The sequence below is a fragment of the Ranitomeya imitator genome, chromosome 2 (genome assembly GCF_032444005.1).
Source record: "Ranitomeya imitator isolate aRanImi1 chromosome 2, aRanImi1.pri, whole genome shotgun sequence".
Taxonomy (NCBI): Eukaryota; Metazoa; Chordata; class Amphibia; order Anura; family Dendrobatidae; genus Ranitomeya; species Ranitomeya imitator.
The window spans coordinates 840596833-840617750 of NC_091283.1; the positions used below are offsets into that span (position 1 = coordinate 840596833).

The 20918-nt window shown below is 46.4% G+C and overlaps 1 protein-coding gene across 4 annotated transcripts in view; it reads right to left on the bottom strand.

Moving 5' to 3' along the window:
• SORCS1 (sortilin related VPS10 domain containing receptor 1) overlaps positions 1–20918 on the bottom strand; it is an 810676-nt gene that overhangs the window by 536778 nt on the left and 252980 nt on the right. For all 4 annotated transcript variants that reach the window (XM_069754250.1, XM_069754247.1, XM_069754248.1 and 1 more), the window contains exon 2: positions 16563–16630. In XM_069754250.1, the coding sequence (XP_069610351.1) occupies positions 16563–16630 (68 nt within the window). The remainder of the gene's footprint in view (positions 1–16562; positions 16631–20918) is intronic.

Genomic DNA, 20918 nt, shown 5'->3' on the forward strand with positions numbered 1-20918 from the left:
CAAAGTACAGCGGTGTGTTTGCACGGCGGGGGCGCCTCCCACCGGCAGCAACACTTTTGCGTACTATGAGAGGCCCTGTGCCAGTGACGTCGCCAACTAGTATTCCTCCCCCCACCTGATGAAGGAACCTGCACTTTCATCTGCACCTTCCTCTTTGTCCCCGTGTAAGGTGGTATGGTATGCGGGAAGAGCAACCTGACTTTCAGCAGGGTCACAATGTTGTTGTGTAGCGTGCACGGGGAATGTTGCGTTATGGGTCAATGTACCAGCAGACTCATCTATCACTGGCTGGGCAATGGGCACGATGAAGTGGAAACACAGATATAGGCCCAAAGAAGAAAGTGGGCTAAATGCAGTTCAAAATTGGTAACACAGGAATAACCAGGGGGCATTGCAGTGGAGGACAACTGGAATGAGAGGCTGACACAGAGAGTAGGGCCAAATCAGTAAGTAGTCGAAATGCAGTTCAAAATTGGCAACCGTAGTAAACAGGCGGCACAGCTTTGTTCAGTGGAGGAGAACAGCAAGGAGTGGCAGACACCGATAGTAGGCCCCAAACCAACTAGTACGCCAAATGCAGTTGTTCCATTTAACCACAATTTAATGAGAGCCTGAAGATAGAAGCTCAGGAAAGGCAACCTGGGGAACACCTTGGAGTGTAACACACCATCTCTCTCCACCCCATACCCATTTTGTATGGCCTAATGCAGTGTACTTTTCTACAACTACTAAACGAGAGTCGGAAGACCGAAGCAATGGCAAGGAAACCTGGGGAACACCTTAGAGTGTAACACACCCTCTCTCTACACCCCATACCCAATTTGAAGGTCTAATGCAGTGTAGTTTCCAAGAACTACTAAACGAGAGCCGGAAGATCGAAGCTCAGGAAAGGCAACCTGGGGAACACCTTGGAGTGTAACACACCCTCTCGCTACACCCCATACCCAATTTGAAGGCCTAATGCAGCGTAGTTTCCAACAACTACTAAACGAGAGCCGGAAGATCGAAGCTCAGGAAAGGCAACCTGGGGAACACCTTGGAGTGTAACAAACCCTCTCTCTACACCCCATACCCAATTTGTAGGCCTAATGCAGCGTAGTTTCCGACAACTACTAAACGAGAGCATGAAGATCGAAGCTCAGGAAAGGCAACCTGGGGAACACCTTGGAGTGTAACACACCCTCTCTCTACACCCCATACCCAATTTGTAGGCCTAATGCAGCGTAGTTTCCGACAACTACTAAACGAGAGCCGGAATATCGAAGCTCAGGAAAGGCAACCTGGGGAACACCTTGGAGTGTAACACACCCTCTCTCTACACCCCATACCCAATTTGAAGGCCTAATGCAGTGTAGTTTCCAAGAACTACTAAACGAGAGCCGGAAGATCGAAGCTCAGGAAAGGCAACCTGGGGAACACCTTGGAGTGGAACACACCATCTCTCTACACCCCATACCCAATTTGAAGGCCTAATGCAGCGTAGTTTCCAACAACTACTAAACGAGAGCCGGTAGATCGAAGCTCAGGAAAGGCAACCTGGGGAACACCTTGGAGTGTAACACAACGTCTCTCTACACCACGGAAGGGATGATTCTTAGGAAGGAAGGCTGTTGGAAATAAGCATTGCGCGTCCGAGGGTGATTAGATTCTTATTAGGTATATACTCACCCTCGGACGCGCCCTGCTTCTTTATTTGGAATGAATGTTTATTTGCAATGTGGTGTTGACTTTCTCTATTATTTTGGTAATTAATGATTTTATTATTTTCATTATTTTGCATCTTCTCGGCAATAATATAAAGAAGACGCGACAGGACAACACTCGGTGGATGCCATATGTGTGTTTTCAATTTAAAAAAACTTTCAGTTAACTACTTGCAGGAGAAAGTAATTGTAGCTGGTGGCCATTTTTAGTACTGTACCAGATTTTAGTTGTGTGTTTGTTTTTAATGTTAAAATGTCTGCATTTGATATCTCACCAGTATTTTCTTTTTTATAAGCAAAATACTTATTTTTATATTTTCTGATGTTGGTTCCAGGGGTACACGGCCAGCAGTGCCCTGGTCAGTGTAGTAGTAGTTGAAAGAATGGACCGCAGACAGGCATCGAAGGCCTAAAATAAAAACACATGGCTGTAGGCAATTTTAAATTGGTTCCAGGGGTACACGGACAGCAGTGGTGTGGTCAGTGGAGGCCTAGTGGAAGGAGTGACCGCAGACAGGCATCGAAGGCCTAAAATAATAACACATGGCTGTAGGCAATTTTAAATTGGTTCCAGGGGTAGACGGGCAGCAGTGACCTGGTCAGTGTAGTAGTAGTTGAAAGAATGGACCGCAGACAGGCATCGAAGGCCTAAAATAAAAAAATTGGGCTGGCTGTAGGCAATTTTAAATTGGTTCCAGGGGTACACGGACAGCAGTGGTGTGGTCAGTGGAGGCCTAGTGGAAGGAGTGACCGCAGACAGGCATCGAAGGCCTAAAATAATAACACATGGCTGTAGGCAATTTTAAATTGGTTCCAGGGGTACACGGACAGCAGTGGTGTGGTCAGTGGAGGCCTAGTGGAAGGAGTGACCGCAGACAGGCATCGAAGGCCTAAAATAATAACACATGGCTGTAGGCAATTTTAAATTGGTTCCAGGGGTAGACGGGCAGCAGTGACCTGGTCAGTGTAGTAGTAGTTGAAAGAATGGACCGCAGACAGGCATCGAAGGCCTAAAATAAAAAAATTGGGCTGGCTGTAGGCAATTTTAAATTGGTTCCAGGGGTACACGGGCAGCAGTGACCTGGTCAGTGTAGTAGTAGTTGAAAGAATGGACCGCAGACAGGCATCGAAGGCCTAAAATAAAAAAATTGGGCTGGCTGTAGGCAATTTTAAATTGGTTCCAGGGGTACACGGGCAGCAGTGGTCTGGTCAGTGGAAGTCTAGTGGAAGGAGTGACCGCAGACAGGCTTCCAAGGCCTAACATAACAAACTTGGGCTGGCTGTAGGCACTTTTAAATTGGTTCCAGGGGTACACGGGCAGCAGTGACCTGGTCAGTGTAGTTGTAGTTGAAAGAATGGACCGCAGACAGGCATCGAAGGCCTAAAATAAAAAAATTGGGCTGGCTGTAGGCAATTTTAAATTGGTTCCAGGGGTACACGGGCAGCAGTGGTGTGGTCAGTGGAGGCCTAGTGGAAGGAGTGACCGCAGACAGGCATCGAAGGCCTAAAATAATAACACATGGCTGTAGGCAATTTTAAATTGGTTCCAGGGGTACACGGACAGCAGTGGTGTGGTCAGTGGAGGCCTAGTGGAAGGAGTGACCGCAGACAGGCATCGAAGGCCTAAAATAATAACACATGGCTGTAGGCAATTTTAAATTGGTTCCAGGGGTACACGGACAGCAGTGGTGTGGTCAGTGGAGGCCTAGTGGAAGGAGTGACCGCAGACAGGCATCGAAGGCCTAAAATAATAACACATGGCTGTAGGCAATTTTAAATTGGTTCCAGGGGTAGACGGGCAGCAGTGACCTGGTCAGTGTAGTAGTAGTTGAAAGAATGGACCGCAGACAGGCATCGAAGGCCTAAAATAAAAAAATTGGGCTGGCTGTAGGCAATTTTAAATTGGTTCCAGGGGTACACGGGCAGCAGTGACCTGGTCAGTGTAGTAGTAGTTGAAAGAATGGACCGCAGACAGGCATCGAAGGCCTAAAATAAAAAAATTGGGCTGGCTGTAGGCAATTTTAAATTGGTTCCAGGGGTACACGGGCAGCAGTGGTGTGGTCAGTGGAGGCCTAGTGGAAGGAGTGACCGCAGACAGGCATCGAAGGCCTAAAATAATAACACATGGCTGTAGGCAATTTTAAATTGGTTCCAGGGGTACACGGGCAGCAGTGACCTGGTCAGTGTAGTAGTAGTTGAAAGAATGGACCGCAGACAGGCATCGAAGGCCTAAAATAAAAAAATTGGGCTGGCTGTAGGCAATTTTAAATTGGTTCCAGGGGTACACGGACAGCAGTGGTGTGGTCAGTGGAGGCCTAGTGGAAGGAGTGACCGCAGACAGGCATCGAAGGCCTAAAATAATAACACATGGCTGTAGGCAATTTTAAATTGGTTCCAGGGGTACACGGACAGCAGTGGTGTGGTCAGTGGAGGCCTAGTGGAAGGAGTGACCGCAGACAGGCTTCCAAGGCCTAACATAACAAACTTGGGCTGGCTGTAGGCACTTTTAAATTGGTTCCAGGGGTACACGGGCAGCAGTGGTCTGGTCAGTGGAAGTCTAGTGGAAGGAGTGACCGCAGACAGGCTTCCAAGGCCTAACATAACAAACTTGGGCTGGCTGTAGGCACTTTTAAATTGGTTCCAGGGGTACACGGGCAGCAGTGACCTGGTCAGTGTAGTAGTAGTTGAAAGAATGGACCGCAGACAGGCTTCGAAGGCCTAATATAACAAACTTGGGCTGGCTGTAGGCACTTTTAAATTGGTTCCAGGGGTACACGGGCAGCAGTGGTCTGGTCAGTGGAAGTCTAGTGGAAGGAGTGACCGCAGACAGGCTTCCAAGGCCTAACATAACAAACTTGGGCTGGCTGTAGGCACTTTTAAATTGGTTCCAGGGGTACACGGGCAGCAGTGGTCTGGTCAGTGGAAGTCTAGTGGAAGGAGTGACCGCAGACAGGCTTCCAAGGCCTAACATAACAAACTTGGGCTGGCTGTAGGCACTTTTAAATTGGTTCCAGGGGTACACGGGCAGCAGTGACCTGGTCAGTGTAGTAGTAGTTGAAAGAATGGACCGCAGACAGGCTTCGAAGGCCTAACATAACAAACTTGGGCTGGCTGTAGGCACTTTTAAATTGGTTCCAGGGGTACACGGGCAGCAGTGGTCTGGTCAGTGGAAGTCTAGTGGAAGGAGTGACCGCAGACAGGCTTCCAAGGCCTAACATAACAAACTTGGGCTGGCTGTAGGCACTTTTAAATTGGTTCCAGGGGTACACGGGCAGCAGTGGTCTGGTCAGTGGAAGTCTAGTGGAAGGAGTGACCGCAGACAGGCTTCCAAGGCCTAACATAACAAACTTGGGCTGGCTGTAGGCACTTTTAAATTGGTTCCAGGGGTACACGGGCAGCAGTGGTCTGGTCAGTGGAAGTCTAGTGGAAGGAGTGACCGCAGACAGGCTTCGAAGGCCTAACATAACAAAATTGGGCTGGCTGTAGGCACTTTAAATTGGTTCCAGGGGTACATGGGCAGCAGTGTATGGTCAGTGGAAGTCTAGTGGAAGGAGTGACGGCAGACAGTCTTCGAAGGCCTAACATAACAAAATTGGGCTGACTGTAGGCACTTTTAAATTGGTTCCAGGGTAACACGGCCAGCAGTGGCCTGGTCAGTGTAGTAGTTGTAGAAAGAAGGGACCGCAGACAGGCTTCGAAGGCCTAACATAACAAAAATGTCAAAACAATGGTATTGTCAGTGCCAGGCATTGAAGGATGTCAGCGCCTAGACTACACATTGGTGAAGCTGTGAGAGATAATTTTGCTAGTGGTAGAGCACTGTTTGAGCTGGGGGGGGGAACTGTCTTGTGGCCGGCGTTACAGGCACAGGGCCCCTCATATTACAACGGTGTGTCTGACGTTGGGTGCGCACCACCACCGCCAGAGACACTTTATTGTACTATGAGGGACCCAGTGGCAGTGCCGTCGACCAAAAGCGGCCACACCCACCTCTTCAGACAAACAGCACTCTCAAGGGTCCAAGCGCAAAGTGGCGATAGCACGGCCCCGTGTGGGGAGTTTGGCCATTTCGTGAGGTGGAAACATGTCGTATGCTGGACAATCAGGTGAAGAAAATTACGAGATTGGAAAAGTCATTCAGAATAGTCCACAGGCAAGACCTTTTCATAGGAAAGCTAGGTGTCAGCCGGGCAGGGTGGGGCAAAAGATTTTGAAATCCAGTTGTGGTTCATTTTAATGAAGGTTAGATCATCTACATTTTGGGTAGCCAGACGAGTCCTTTTTTCTGTTAGTATTGAACCTGCAGCACTGAATACTCTTTCTGATAGGACACTAGCTGCCGGGCAAGCAAGCTCCTGCAATGCATATTCTGCCAATTCTGGCCAGGTGTCTAATTTGGATGCCCAGTAATCAAATGGGAATGACGGTTGAGGGAGAACGTCGATAAGGGATGAAAAATAGTTTGTAACCATACTGGACAAATGTTGTCTCCTGTCACTTTGAATTGATGCTGCAGTACCTGTCCTGTCTGCGGTCATAGAAAAATCACTCCACAACCTGGTCAGAAAACCCCTCTGGCCAACGCCACTTCTGATTTCTGCCCCTCTAACACCTCTGGTCTGCTGGCCCCTGGAGCTCGTGTGAGAACGATCACGGGCGCTGTGTGCAGGGAATGCCAGAAGCAAACGGTCAACAAGAGTTGATTGTTTTGTTGCTAATATTAGTTCCAAGTTCTCATGTGGCATAATATTTTGCAATTTGCCTTTATAGCGAGGATCAAGGAGGCAGGCCAACCAGTAATCGTCATCGTTCATCATTTTTGTAATGCGTGTGTCCCTTTTGAGGATACGCAAGGCATAATCCGCCATGTGGGCCAAAGTTCCCGTTGTCAAATCTGCGGTTGTGCTTGGTTGAGGGGCAGTTGCAGGCAAATCTACGTCACTTGTGTCCCTCAAAAAACCAGAACCCGGCCTTGCCACGCCACCAATTTCCCGTGCCCCCGGGAAAGCTTCCTCATTAAAAATATACTCATCCCCATCATCCTCCTCATCCTCCACCTCCTCTTCGCCCGGTACCTCGTCATGTACACTGCCCTGACCAGACAATCGCTGACTGTCATCAAGGCTTTCCTCTTCCTCTGGTGCAGACGCCTGATCCTTTATGTGCGTCAAACTTTGCATCAGCAGACGCATTAGGGGGATGCTCATGCTTATTATGGCGTTGTCTGCACTAACCAGCCGTGTGCATTCCTCAAAACACTGAAGGACTTGACACATGTCTTGAATCTTCGACCACTGCACACCTGACAACTCCATGTCTGCCATCCTACTGCCTGCCCGTGTATGTGTATCCTCCCACAAAAACATAACAGCCCGCCTCTGTTCGCACAGTCTCTGAAGCATGTGCAGTGTTGAGTTCCACCTTGTTGCAACGTCTATGATTAGGCGATGCTGGGGAAGGTTCAAAGAACGCTGATAGGTCTGCATACGGCTGGAGTGTACAGGCGAACGGCGGATATGTGCGCAAAGTCCACGCACTTTGAGGAGCAGGTCGGATAACCCCGGATAACTTTTCAGGAAGCACTGCACCACCAGGTTTAAGGTGTGAGCCAGGCAAGGAATGTGTTTCAGTTGGGAAAGGGAGATGGCAGCCATGAAATTCCTTCCGTTATCACTCACTACCTTGCCTGCCTCAAGATCTACAGTGCCCAGCCACGACTGCGTTTCTTGCTGCAAGAACTCGGACAGAACTTCCGCGGTGTGTCTATTGTCGCCCAAACACTTCATAGCCAATACAGCCTGCTGACGTATGCCAGTAGCTGCCCCATAATGGGAGACCTGGTGTGCAACAGTGGCAGGTGCGGATGGAGTGTTTGTGCGACTGCGGTCTGTGGACGAGCTCTTGCTTCTGCAGGAGGACGAGGAGGAGGAGGAGGAGGAGGAGGAGGGGGTGCGAACGGCTACAGACAACTGTTTACTAGACCGTGGGCTAGGCAGAACTGTCCCAAACTTGCTGTCCCCTGTGGACCCTGAATCCACCACATTTACCCAGTGTGCCGTGATGGACACGTAACGTCCCTGGCCATGCCTACTGGTCCATGCATCTGTTGTCAGGTGCACCTTTGTGCTCACAGATTGCCTGAGTGCATGGACGATGCGCTCTTTAACATGCTGGTGGAGGGCTGGGATGGCTTTTCTGGAAAAAAAGTGTCGACTGGGTAGCTCGTAGCGTGGTACAGCGTAGTCCATCAGGTCTTTGAAAGCTTCGCTTTCAACTAACCGGTAGGGCATCATCTCTAACGAGATTAGTCTAGCTATGTGGGCGTTCAAACCCTGTGTACGCGGATGCGAGGCTAAGTATTTCCTTTTTCTAACCATAGTCTCATGTAGGGTGAGCTGGACTGGAGAGCTGGAGATCGTGGAACTAGCGGGGGTGCTGGTGGACATGGCAGACTGAGAGACGGTGGGAGATGGTATTGTTGCCGCCGGTGCCCTAGATGCAGTGTTTCCTACTACGAAACTGGTGATTCCCTGACCCTGACTGCTTTGGCCTGGCAAAGATACCTGCACAGATACAGCAGGTGGTGCGCTAAATGGTGGTCCTACACTGCCGGAAGGGATGTTGCGTTGATGACTAGCTTCATTGGCCGAGGGTGCAACAACCTTAAGGGACGTTTGGTAGTTAGTCCAAGCTTTCAAATGCATGGTGGTTAAATGTCTATGCATGCAACTAGTATTGAGACTTTTCAGATTCTGACCTCTGCTTAAGGAAGTAGAACATTTTTGACAGATGACTTTGCGCTGATCAATTGGATGTTGTTTAAAAAAATGCCAGACTGCACTCTTTCTAGCATCGGATACCTTTTCAGGCATTGCAGACTGAGCTTTAACCGGATGGCCACGCTGTCCTCCACCAGGTTTTGGCTTTGCCACGCGTTTTGGGCAAGATACGGGCCCGGCAGATGGAACCTGTGGCGATGTTGATGCCTGCTGCGGCCCCTCCTCCTCCTCTGCTTCAGAACTGCTGCCGCCTGCACCCTGTTCCCCCAATGGCTGCCAATCGGGGTCAAGAACTGGGTCATCTAATAACTCTTCTTGTACCTCCTGCGCAACTTCGTCTGTGTCACCGTGTCGTTCGGTGGTATAGCGTTCGTGATGGGGCAACATAGTCTCATCAGGGTCTGATTCTTGATCAGCACCCTGCGAGGGCAATGTTGTGGTCTGAGTCAAAGGACCAGCATAGTAGTCTGGCTGTGGCTGTGCGTCAGTGCACTCCATGTCAGATTCAACTTGTAATGGGCATGGACTGTTAACTGCTTCACTTTCTAAGCCAGGGACGGTATGTGTAAAGAGCTCCATGGAGTAACCCGTTGTGTCGCCTGCTGCATTCTTCTCTGTTGTTGTTTTTGCTGAAGAGGACAAGGAAGTGACTTGTCCCTGACCGTGAACATCCACTAACGACGCGCTGCTTTTACTTTTACCAGTTTCACGAGATGAGGCAAAAGAGCTAGAGGCTGAGTCAGCAAGATAAGCCAAAACTTGCTCTTGCTGCTCCGGCTTTAAAAGCGGTTTTCCTAATCCCAGAAAAGGGAGCGTTCGAGGCCTTGTGTAGCCGGACGACGAACCTGGCTCCACAGCTCCAGACTTAGGTGCAATATTTTTTCCCCCACGACCACCTGATGCTCCACCACTACCACTACCCTCATTACCAGCTGACAATGAACGCCCCCGGCCACGACCTCTTCCACTAGACTTCCTCATTGTTTTAAAAACGTAACCAAACTAACGTTATTTGTTGCAGTCACACAACTTACACGGTGAGCTATAACTTCAGTATGATTTAGCTACCCCTTTACAGGTTGGTGAGACCACAGCGAAAATCAGGCCCAATGTTACACACTCTTTTTTTGGTGGCTGCAAATTAGAGAGATGCCCCACACGCAGGACTGTCACTGAAGCACAAATGTTAATATTAATGTCACACTATTATTTTTTTTTTATTTTTATTTTTTTCAGGAACACTTTAGAAACCCCCCCCCAAAAAAAAAAAAGATTTTTGCAGGGAGAATTTAGAAAACAAATGTAACAAACTATATGCTTTCTATGGGCCACTGAGTGAGAGATGACGCACACAGGAATCAGGAGTGGCACACAAGCCCAGAGGCCAATATTTTTCTACCAATGATTGATGGAGTTATTTTCTCTGGTAGATTTTGGAACCCAAATCAAGGAAAAAAAATGTAGGCTTTCTATGGACCACAATTGGAGAGAGAGAGAGAGAGAGAGATGGCACACCCAGGAGTCAAGACTGGCACACAAGCAGAAAGGCCAATATTAATCTCCCACTGTTTTTTTTTTTTTTTTTTTTTTTTTTTTTTTTTCAGGGAGACTTTAGAAAAAAAAATAATAAAAAAAATATGATTTTATCAGGAAGAATTTAGAAACCAAATAAAATAAAATGATTTTTTCAGGGAGAATTTATAAAACAAATAAAAACAAAAATAGGCGTTCTATGGCCCACTGACTGAGAGATGACGCACACAGGAGTCAGGAGTGGCACACAAACCCAGAGGCCAATATTTTTCTACCAATGATTGATGTAGTTATTTTCTCTGGTAGATTTTAGAACCCAAATCAAGGAAAAAAAATATAGGCTTTCTATGGACCACAATTGGAGAGAGAGAGAGAGAGAGAGAGAGAGAGAGAGAAAGAGAGAGATGGCACACCCAGGAGTCAAGACTGGCACACAAGCAGAAAGGCCAATATTAATCTCCCACTGTTTTTTTTGGTTGTTTTTTTTTTTTTTTTTTCAGGGAGACTTTAGAAAAAAAAATAATAAAAAAAATATGATTTTATCAGGAAGAATTTAGAAACCAAATAAAATAAAATGATTTTTTCAGGGAGAATTTATAAAACAAATAAAACCAAAAATAGGCGTTCTATGGCCCACTGACTGAGAGATGACGCACCCAGGAGTCAAGACTGGCACACAAGCAGAAAGGCCAATATTAATCTCCCACTGTTTTTTTTTTTTTTTTTCAGGGAGACTTTAGAAAAAAAAATAATAAAAAAAATGTGATTTTATCAGGAAGAATTTAGAAACCAAATAAAATAAAATGATTTTTTCAGGGAGAATTTAGAAAACAAATAAAACCAAAAATAGGCGTTCTATGGCCCACTGACTGAGAGATGACGCACCCAGGAGTCAAGACTGGCACACAAGCAGAAAGGCCAATATAAATCTCCCACTGTTTTTTTTTTTTTTTTTCAGGGAGACTTTAGAAAAAAAAATAATAAAAAAAATGTGATTTTATCAGGAAGAATTTAGAAACCAAATAAAATAAAATGATTTTTTCAGGGAGAATTTAGAAAACAAATAAAACCAAAAATAGGCGTTCTATGGCCCACTGACTGAGAGATGACGCACCCAGGAGTCAAGACTGGCACACAAGCAGAAAGGCCAATATTAATCTCCCACTGTTTTTTTTTTTTTTTTTCAGGGAGACTTTAGAAAAAAAAATAATAAAAAAAATGTGATTTTATCAGGAAGAATTTAGAAACCAAATAAAATAAAATGATTTTTTCAGGGAGAATTTAGAAAACAAATAAAACCAAAAATAGGCGTTCTATGGCCCACTGACTGAGAGATGACGCACCCAGGAGTCAAGACTGGCACACAAGCAGAAAGGCCAATATTAATCTCCCACTGTTTTTTTTTTTTTTTTTCAGGGAGACTTTAGAAAAAAAAATAATAAAAAAAATGTGATTTTATCAGGAAGAATTTAGAAACCAAATAAAATAAAATGATTTTTTCAGGGAGAATTTAGAAAACAAATAAAACCAAAAATAGGCGTTCTATGGCCCACTGACTGAGAGATGACGCACCCAGGAGTCAAGACTGGCACACAAGCAGAAAGGCCAATATTAATCTCCCACTGTTTTTTTTTTTTTTTTCAGGGAGACTTTAGAAAAAAAAATAATAAAAAAAATATGATTTTATCAGGAAGAATTTAGAAACCAAATAAAATAAAATGATTTTTTCAGGGAGAATTTATAAAACAAATAAAAACAAAAATAGGCGTTCTATGGCCCACTGACTGAGAGATGACGCACACAGGAGTCAGGAGTGGCACACAAACCCAGAGGCCAATATTTTTCTACCAATGATTGATGTAGTTATTTTCTCTGGTAGATTTTAGAACCCAAATCAAGGAAAAAAAATATAGGCTTTCTATGGACCACAATTGGAGAGAGAGAGAGAGAGAGAGAGAGAGAGAGAGAGAGAGATGGCACACCCAGGAGTCAAGACTGGCACACAAGCAGAAAGGCCAATATTAATCTCCCACTGTTTTTTTTTTTTTTTTTCAGGGAGACTTTAGAAAAAAAAATAATAAAAAAAAAAAGATTTTATCAGGAAGAATTTAGAAACCAAATAAAATAAAATGATTTTTTCAGGGAGAATTTATAAAACAAATAAAACCAAAAATAGGCGTTCTATGGCCCACTGACTGAGAGAGAGAGAGAGAGAGATGGAACGCTTAGTACTGGCACACAAGCCCAAAGGGCAATATTAATCTCCCTTTTTTTTTCCAGGGAGAATTTCTAAAACCCAAAAAAAAAATAAAATAGGCTTTCTATGGCCCACTATTTGTGAGAGAGATGGGACGCTCAGGACTGGCACAGATGGCACGCTCAGGACTGGCACAGAAGCCCAGAGGCCAATATTAATCTCCCTTTTTTTCTGGGAGAATTTATAAAACCAAAAAAATATTTAAATAGGCTTTCTATGGCCCACTATTTGTGAGAGAGATGGCACGCTCAGGACTGGCACAGATGGCACGCTCACAACTGGCACACAAGCCCAGAGGCCAATATTAATCTCCCTTTTTTCAGGGAAAATTTATAAAACAAAAAAAAAAAATAAATAGGCTTTCTATGGCCCACTATTTGTGAGAGAGATGGCACGCTCAGGGCTGGCACAGATGGCACGCTCAGGACTGGCACACAAGCCCAGAGGCCAATATTAATCTCCCTTTTTTTCAGGGAGAATTTATAAAACCCCCAAAAAAAATAAAATAGGCTTTCTATGGCCCACTATTTGTGAGAGAGATGGGACGCTCAGGACTGGCACAGATGGCACGCTCAGGACTGGCACAGAAGCCCAGAGGCCAATATTAATCTCCCTTTTTTTCTGGGAGAATTTATAAAACCAAAAAAAAATTTAAATAGGCTTTCTATGGCCCACTATTTGTGAGAGAGATGGCACGCTCAGGACTGGCACAGATGGCACGCTCACAACTGGCACACAAGCCCAGAGGCCAATATTAATCTCCCTTTTTTCAGGGAAAATTTATAAAACAAAAAAAAAATTAAATAGGCTTTCTATGGCCCACTATTTGTGAGAGAGATGGCACGCTCAGGGCTGGCACAGATGGCACGCTCAGGACTGGCACACAAGCCCAGAGGCCAATATTAATCTCCCTTTTTTCAGGGAGAATTTATAAAACCAAAAAAAAAAAAAAATAGGCTTTCTATGGCCCACTATTTGTGAGAGAGATGGCACGCTCAGGGCTGGCACAGATGGCACGCTCAGGACTGGCACACAAGCCCAGAGGCCAATATTAATCTCCCTTTTTTTCAGGGAGAATTTATAAAACCCCAAAAAAAATAAAATAGGCTTTCTATGGCCCACTATTTGTGAGAGAGATGGCACACTCAGGACTGGCACACAAGCCCAAAGGCCAATATTAATCTCCCACTGTATTTTTATCAGGGAGAATTTATACACCCCACAAAAAAAAATACAGAAAAATGAAAAGGCTTTCTATGGCCCACTATGTGAGAGAGATGGCACACACAGGGATGGCACTCTAGCAGAAATGCCAAATTGCCAATCTTAATCTCCCACCAAAAAAAAAAAAAAAAAAAAAACAGGGAATGTCCTACAATTACTATCTCCCTGCCTGCAGTAATCTCAGCCAGGTATGGCAGGCAGCTACTATCTCCCTGCCTGCAGTAATCTCAGCCAGGTATGGCAGGCAGCAATAAGGAGTGGACTGATGCACAAATGAAATAAAAAGTGTGGACAAACAAAAAAGATAGCTGTGCAGAAAGGAAGGAACAAGAGGATTTGTGCTTTGAAAAAAGCAGTTGGTTTGCACAGCGGCGTACACACAGCAATGCAGCTATCAGGGAGCCTTCTAGGGCAGCCCAATGAGCTACAGCGCTGAGGGGAAAAAAAAAAAAAAAAAAACTTCCACTGTCCCTGCACACCGAGGGTGGTGTTGGACAGTGCAAATCGCTGCAGCACAAGCGGTTTTGTGGTTAATGGACCCTGCCTAACGCTATCCCTGCTTCTGACAAAGCGGCAGCAACCTCTCCCTAAGCTCAGATCAGCAGCAGTAAGATGGCGGTCGGCGGGAACGCCTCTTTATAGCCCCTGTGACGTCGCAGACAGCAAGCCAATCACTGCAATGCCCTTCTCTAAGATGGTGGGGACCAGGACCTATGTCATCACGCTGCCCACACTCTGCGTTTACCTTCATTGGCTGAGAAATGGCGCTTTTCGCGTCATTGAAACGCGACTTTGGCGCGAAAGTCGCGTACCGCATGGCCGACCCCGCACAGGGGTCGGATCGGGTTTCATGAAACCCCGACTTAGCCAAAAGTCGGCGACTTTTGAAAATGTTCGACCCGTTTCGCTCAACCCTACTGGTGATGTAATTACCTCCTGATAACATATCCTGCTATATATAGGACTGCGCGGGATATCGGTCACCTAAGTGTCATTAGTACTTCCAGCATCGCGGAGAACGGATCGTCAGCAATATCTACAGCCACGCTTTATGAGACTGTGCAAATTAGTTAATGCAGCGCTAGTTGTATGGAGCCATCCCCAGGACTGGATGAAAGACTGTGGAGTCGCCGGAAAATTAATTAATGGAAGAGAACAAGAAAGGAAAGAAATATAGTCCAAAATTGAAAAATAATGCCGCCATACAATGCACAAATAATAGTACCGTGTACTGTACACATATTAATCCTATAGACTAAACACCTAATGCCACTGCATGACATTATACTAAAACCACAGTTATCATAACTAAATAGTACCGCCACATGTACATGATACCACTGTATATCAGCAGTATCATTTCCATATAATAGTATTATTGCATGTCCGTATTTTACCAAAGCTACAGCCTTCATGTAGGTGACATATGCAATGTGCACTGATCCTGACAGCGTCTGTTTGATTAGGCGCTGAGAATCCTAAAAGAGCAGATGCAAGGCAATATCGGGAAATTGGTATAGGTCGACTCACACAAGCATGTTCTTGAAAAGAGAAAAACAAAGGCACTCACCAGTCTTCCAAAAGATTCCTTTATTGACACCAACTCCAGATAAAATTCATGGCCAGGGGGAGAGGGAGCCGAAACTCGTGTGAGCAGAGGGGGACGACGGCCGTTTCGCGCTGTGCCTGCGCTTTTACGGGTCAATCTGTGCTCAGGTTAGACAGCGGAAATAGTGTACCGGCCCTGACACCTCCCACTACCAAAACCCTCCCACAAATCACGAAATACACCAAATATAAAAAGCACATTTAAAAACACAAAGTGGGAGGGTTTTGGTAGTGGGAGGTGTCAGGGCCGGTACACTATTTCCGCTGTCTAACCTGAGCACAGATTGACCCGTAGAAGCGCAGGCAGAGCGCGAAACGGCCGTCGTCCCCCTCTGCTCACACGAGCTTCGGCTCCCTCTCCCCCGGCCATGAATTTTATCTGGAGTTGGTGTCAATAAAGGAATCTTTTTGAAGACTGGTGAGTGCCTTCGTTTTTCTCTTTTCAAGAATTTGCGGACAATAGACTTATTTCTGAAGAGCACCCGAAGTCCCATGTTATTACGGTTTTTGGAGAGTGACATCTAGTAACACATTTGTTACCACCCGAAGTTGGTCTAATTGGGACCCGAGTGTTGGGGACAGTGCCGCTCATTTCTCTACTTTCACACAAGCATGTGATAGCTTTTTAAAAAAATTATGCCTCATTTTGGTTGGGATTTCTCAAGAAATTTCTTCAAGAAGAAGAGATTTCTTCAAGAAAAAATCCTTTAAACCTGTAAGAGTTCTTTTATTACTTAAACTATTGGTGTGACTGTATAGGCCAAGGAACAAGAATAAAAATGATATACGTCTTGTAGCAATCTGATGTGCCAGTGCTGAGAAATCAAGCTTTGAATGTGCAAGTAGTATTTGAGCTCCTCGTGGGCGTGTCAGTGAATGGCCACACCCAAGCCATAGCACTTCCTGGTTAATTTGCATGTTGCTTTAAAGCTTAATTTCTCAGCACTGGCACATCGGATTTCTACCAATGAAGTGTCATTTTTGTTGTTATTCCCAGAACTATACAGCCACGGCACTAAAATCAGTCTCATGGGTTTCCCTTAAAATCTACATTCAATAGGCCCCATGGCTTATTAGTGGGGTATCTATGTAACTTTTTGCCACTATAAAGGAAAGGCAGAAGATTTCGAGCTGTGTTTCAGGAATTTAGAGCTAGGTGTCCTATGAAGATAAAGATACTCCTATAACATTGATGAGAACTTTTGTATGAAATGCCGTCAAGTCGCTACAAACTAACGAAAGGAAATGAAACGAGATCAGCGTTTCCTGTAATGACATCTCTGGTTATGAAAGATCTCGTTGCTGGGTGAACCCATTGAAAATATGAGAAAAGGCAATGAGTATAGCCTGGGGACATCTGTCATGGGAAATCCCACCTGTCCAATTACTCCGAGTATAAAGACCTCCAAATCCATGTTTAAGTATCTCAGCAATTAGAAGCGGGGCGTATGCACGTACCTCCACAGAGAGCTCTCCGTGATGCTTCCCAGGTTGTAATCGTACAGCTTTGTCAGAATTAGTATCACCTGCAGGCGAGAAGGAGACAGAGAGGGAAAGACAATCTCAGTTTAGTCTGAAACAATTACCGTCTGGTAAAAGCAAAATGGAGCGTTCGCATTTGTTATAATGGGCGAGTAATACAAATGAACAGGACTTGTAAAGCTAACAGAGAGCGACGGGGAGGTTCGCAGGCGCTAAGTCACACGGAGCCGGCGCTGCGCCTCTGCCGGGCAACTGTCAACGTGGAGGTGTCAGATACCGAGCACGAATCATGCAAAGTCTCCAAAAGCCGGGAGCGAACGCAAGAACGCAGCGGCATTATGGGTAGAGAATCGAAATAATATGCAAAATGGATGGATTTCATGAATACCAAAAATGATCAGTAAAGTAACAATGGCTATTTATTCAAGTGAATCGCTTTGAGGCAAAATGCTTTGTATCCAAATGTGCCCAAAAAATAATATTCTCTAAAATCTGAATTTTGATTTAATTGGTGTGAATGAAGTAAAATGGCGGCCGGCGGTCACCTGATTTGGTCCAATCACTAGTGTGGTTTCCACTGCACCATCTCCGGCGCCTCCTGCGCCATGACACACGTCCCGTCACATCAGCGCAGAGGACGCCAAAGATGGCTCAGCGAAGACCAGGCGAGAAGGGGGCCACACCGGACAATCATTAGCATTATTTATCCTTTACATATGATTATTACGCTCTGACGTCTGAATGTAGCCGCCTCCTCGAGTAGAGGTGCAAGAGAGGTGGTGGGATTGACCTGACCCTTCTAGAAATGATCTGTAGCTGAAGTTCACCCTCTGCTCCAATATTCCTGCCTTTCCTTGTGTGGAATAGTGTGCAGTATCAGAGGCAGTGCATTGTATAGCAGACAGAGCTTTCTATGAGATCCCTGGGCCAGAGAGAAAACAGGAAGGTAAGTAGGAAGGTAGATATGCGAAAGAAGGGCAAGGAAAGAGGGGAGTAAGAAAGGAAGGATAGAAAGAAAGAAAAAGAGAGAAAGAAAGAAGGAAAGAAAAAGGTAGGAATGTGAAGGAAGGCCAAGGAAAGAGGGGAGTACAAAAGGAAGGATAGAAAGGAAGGAAGGAAGGAAGAAAGAAAGAAAGAAAGAAAGAAAGAAAGAAAGAAAGAAAGAAAGAAAGAAAGAAAGAAAGAAAGAAAGAAAGAAAGAAAGAAAGAAAGAAAGAAAGAAGGTAGGAATGTGAAGGAAGGCCAAGGAAAGAGGGGAGTATGAAAGGAAGGTACCATGGAATGAAGGAAAAAGAAATAAAGAAAGGAAGGAAGGAAGGGAAGAAAGAAGAAAGAATGAAGGAAAAAGAAGGGAGGAAGAAAGAGGAAGGAGGAAAATAAAGGAGTAAGGAAGGAAGAAAAAATGGAAAATGACAGAAGGGATGAAAGAAGGGAAAGGAAGGAAGAAAGAAAGAAAAGAAAGAAAGAAAGAAAGAAAGAAAGAAAGAAAGAAAGAAAGAAAGAAGGTAGGAATGTGAAGGAAGGCCAAGGAAAGAGGGGAGTAAGAAAGGAAGGATAGAAAGAAAGAAAGAAAGAAAGAAAGAAAGAAAGAAAGAAAGAAAGAAAGAAAGAAAGAAAGAAAGAAAGAAAGAAAGAAAGAAATTAAAAAGTAGGAATGTGAAGGAAGGCCAAGGAAAGCGGGGAGTATAAAAGGAAGGTACCATGGAATGAAGGAAATAGAAATAAAGAAAGGAAGGAAGGAAGGCAAGAAAGAAGAAAGAATGAAGGAAAAAGAAGGGAGGAAAAAAGAGGAAGGAGGAAAATAAAGGAGTAAGGAAGGAAGAAAAAATGGAAAATGACAGAAGGGACGAAGGAACCTAGGAAGGAAGCAGAAAAGGAAAAGGAGCTGGTAAAATGAAGGAAGGAATGAAGGTAGTAAGGAAGGAAAAAAGAAAGAAGGAAGGAGGAAATGAAAGAAAGAGAGAGGGAGGAAAGAAGAAAAGAAACTATTAGAAAAATTGAAGACTAAATGGAAGGAAAGAGTGAAGAAATATTAAGAAAACAAATTGGGAAGGCAAGTGGAGAAGGTGGTGGAGGCCATTGTCATATTCTGCTCCCATCCTGAGGTCACTCTGCAGACGCTGATACTGAGGAGATTTGTTTTGCTGCTGGAGATTTTACCAAACTTGAAGAATTGTTCACATCTTATTTCTCTATATTTCGGCAGAGACTCGGCTGTTCCTCTACAGATCGGCCGCCTCAGTCTTTTGTCTGGATTTCCTCCTCCTCCATTTATAAGGACCTGCTGACATTACACAAGGACCTGAGTGAGGACCGCACCTGCCAGCAGCTCCTCAGCCACTTTACTGGTATAAAATACTTTGACAAAAGGAATTTCCCGCTAACGGCCCCTCAATGTCGGAGGTGAATACAGACCTGATTAGTGGCGGGTTTAACACTGATTTTCCTGCATTGAACATTCAGGTGAAATGAATGATAAAAACTTCCCATTGTGACCGATTTAAGGGACATTGTGGAAATTTTACACATGAAAAGAGTCTAATTCTCCATTGTGTGAAACAGACATTTGTCACATTTCCTAGAAATACTCAGGTCTAGCGGGAAGCAGCAGCGTCACATCAGATACATATATTACTACAGATATCGTCACTGGTACAAATCAACAGAAACTGTTACTTTACCACAAAGCTGGTATTCTTCAGGGATCATTAATAAACTACGCATCTGTCACATAATAGGGGCCGCAAAATGAGCAATTCTCCCTGGTCCTGGAGCCAGAAGCAACCCATCCCCCACTGGTAGGGCACCACACAACCCATCCCCCACTGGTAGGGCACCACACAACCCATCCCCCCACTGGTAGGGCACCACACAACCCATCCCCCCACTGGTAGGGCACCACACAACCCATCCCCCCACTGGTAGGGCACCACACAACCCATCCCCCACTGGTAGGGCACCACACAACCCATCCCCCCACTGGTAGGGCACCACACAACCCATCCCCCCACTGGTAGGGCACCACACAACCCATCCCCCACTGGTAGGGCACCACACAACCCATCCCCCCACTGGTAGGGCACCACACAACCCATCCCCCCACTGGTAGGGCACCACACAACCCATCCCCCACTGGTAGGGCACCACACAACCCATCCCCCCACTGGTAGGGCACCACACAACCCATCCCCCACTGGTAGGGCACCACACAACCCATCCCCCCACTGGTAGGGCACCACACAACCCATCCCCCCACTGGTAGGGCACCACACAACCCATCCCCCCACTGGTAGGGCACCACACAACCCATCCCCCACTGGTAGGGCACCACACAACCCATCCCCCCACTGGTAGGGCACCACACAACCCATCCCCCCACTGGTAGGGCACCACACAACCCATCCCCCACTGGTAGGGCACCACACAACCCATCCCCCCACTGGTAGGGCACCACACAACCCATCCCCCCACTGGTAGGGCACCACACAACCCATCCCCCACTGGTAGGGCACCACACAACCCATCCCCCCACTGATAGGGCACCACACAACCCATCCCCCCACTGGTAGGGCACCACACAACACATCCCCCACTGGTAGGGCACCACACAACCCATCCCCCCACTGGTAGGGCACCACACAACTCCTCCCCCACTAGTAGGGCACCACACAACCCATCCCCCCACTGGTAGGGCACCACACAACCCATCCCCCACTGGTAGGGCACCACACAACCCATCCCCCACTGGTAGGGCACCACACAACCCATCCCCCCACTGGTAGGGCACCACACAACCCATCCCCCCACTGGTAGGGCACCACACAACCCATCCCCCCACTGGTAGGGCACCACACAACCCATCCCCCCACTGGTAGGGCACCACACAACCCATCCCCCACTGGTAGGGCACCACACAACCCATCCCCCCACTGGTAGGGCACCACACAACCCATCCCCCCACTGGTAGGGCACCACACAACCCATCCCCCACTGGTAGGGCACCACACAACCCATCCCCCCACTGGTAGGGCACCACACAACCCATCCCCCCACTGGTAGGGCACCACACAACACATCCCCCACTGGTAGGGCACCACACAACCCATCCCCCCACTGGTAGGGCACCACACAACTCCTCCCCCACTAGTAGGGCACCACACAACCCATCCCCCCACTGGTAGGGCACCACACAACCCATCCCCCACTGGTAGGGCACCACACAACCCATCCCCCACTGGTAGGGCACCACACAACCCATCCCCCCACTGGTAGGGCACCACACAACCCATCCCCCCACTGGTAGGGCACCACACAACCCACCACCCCACTGGT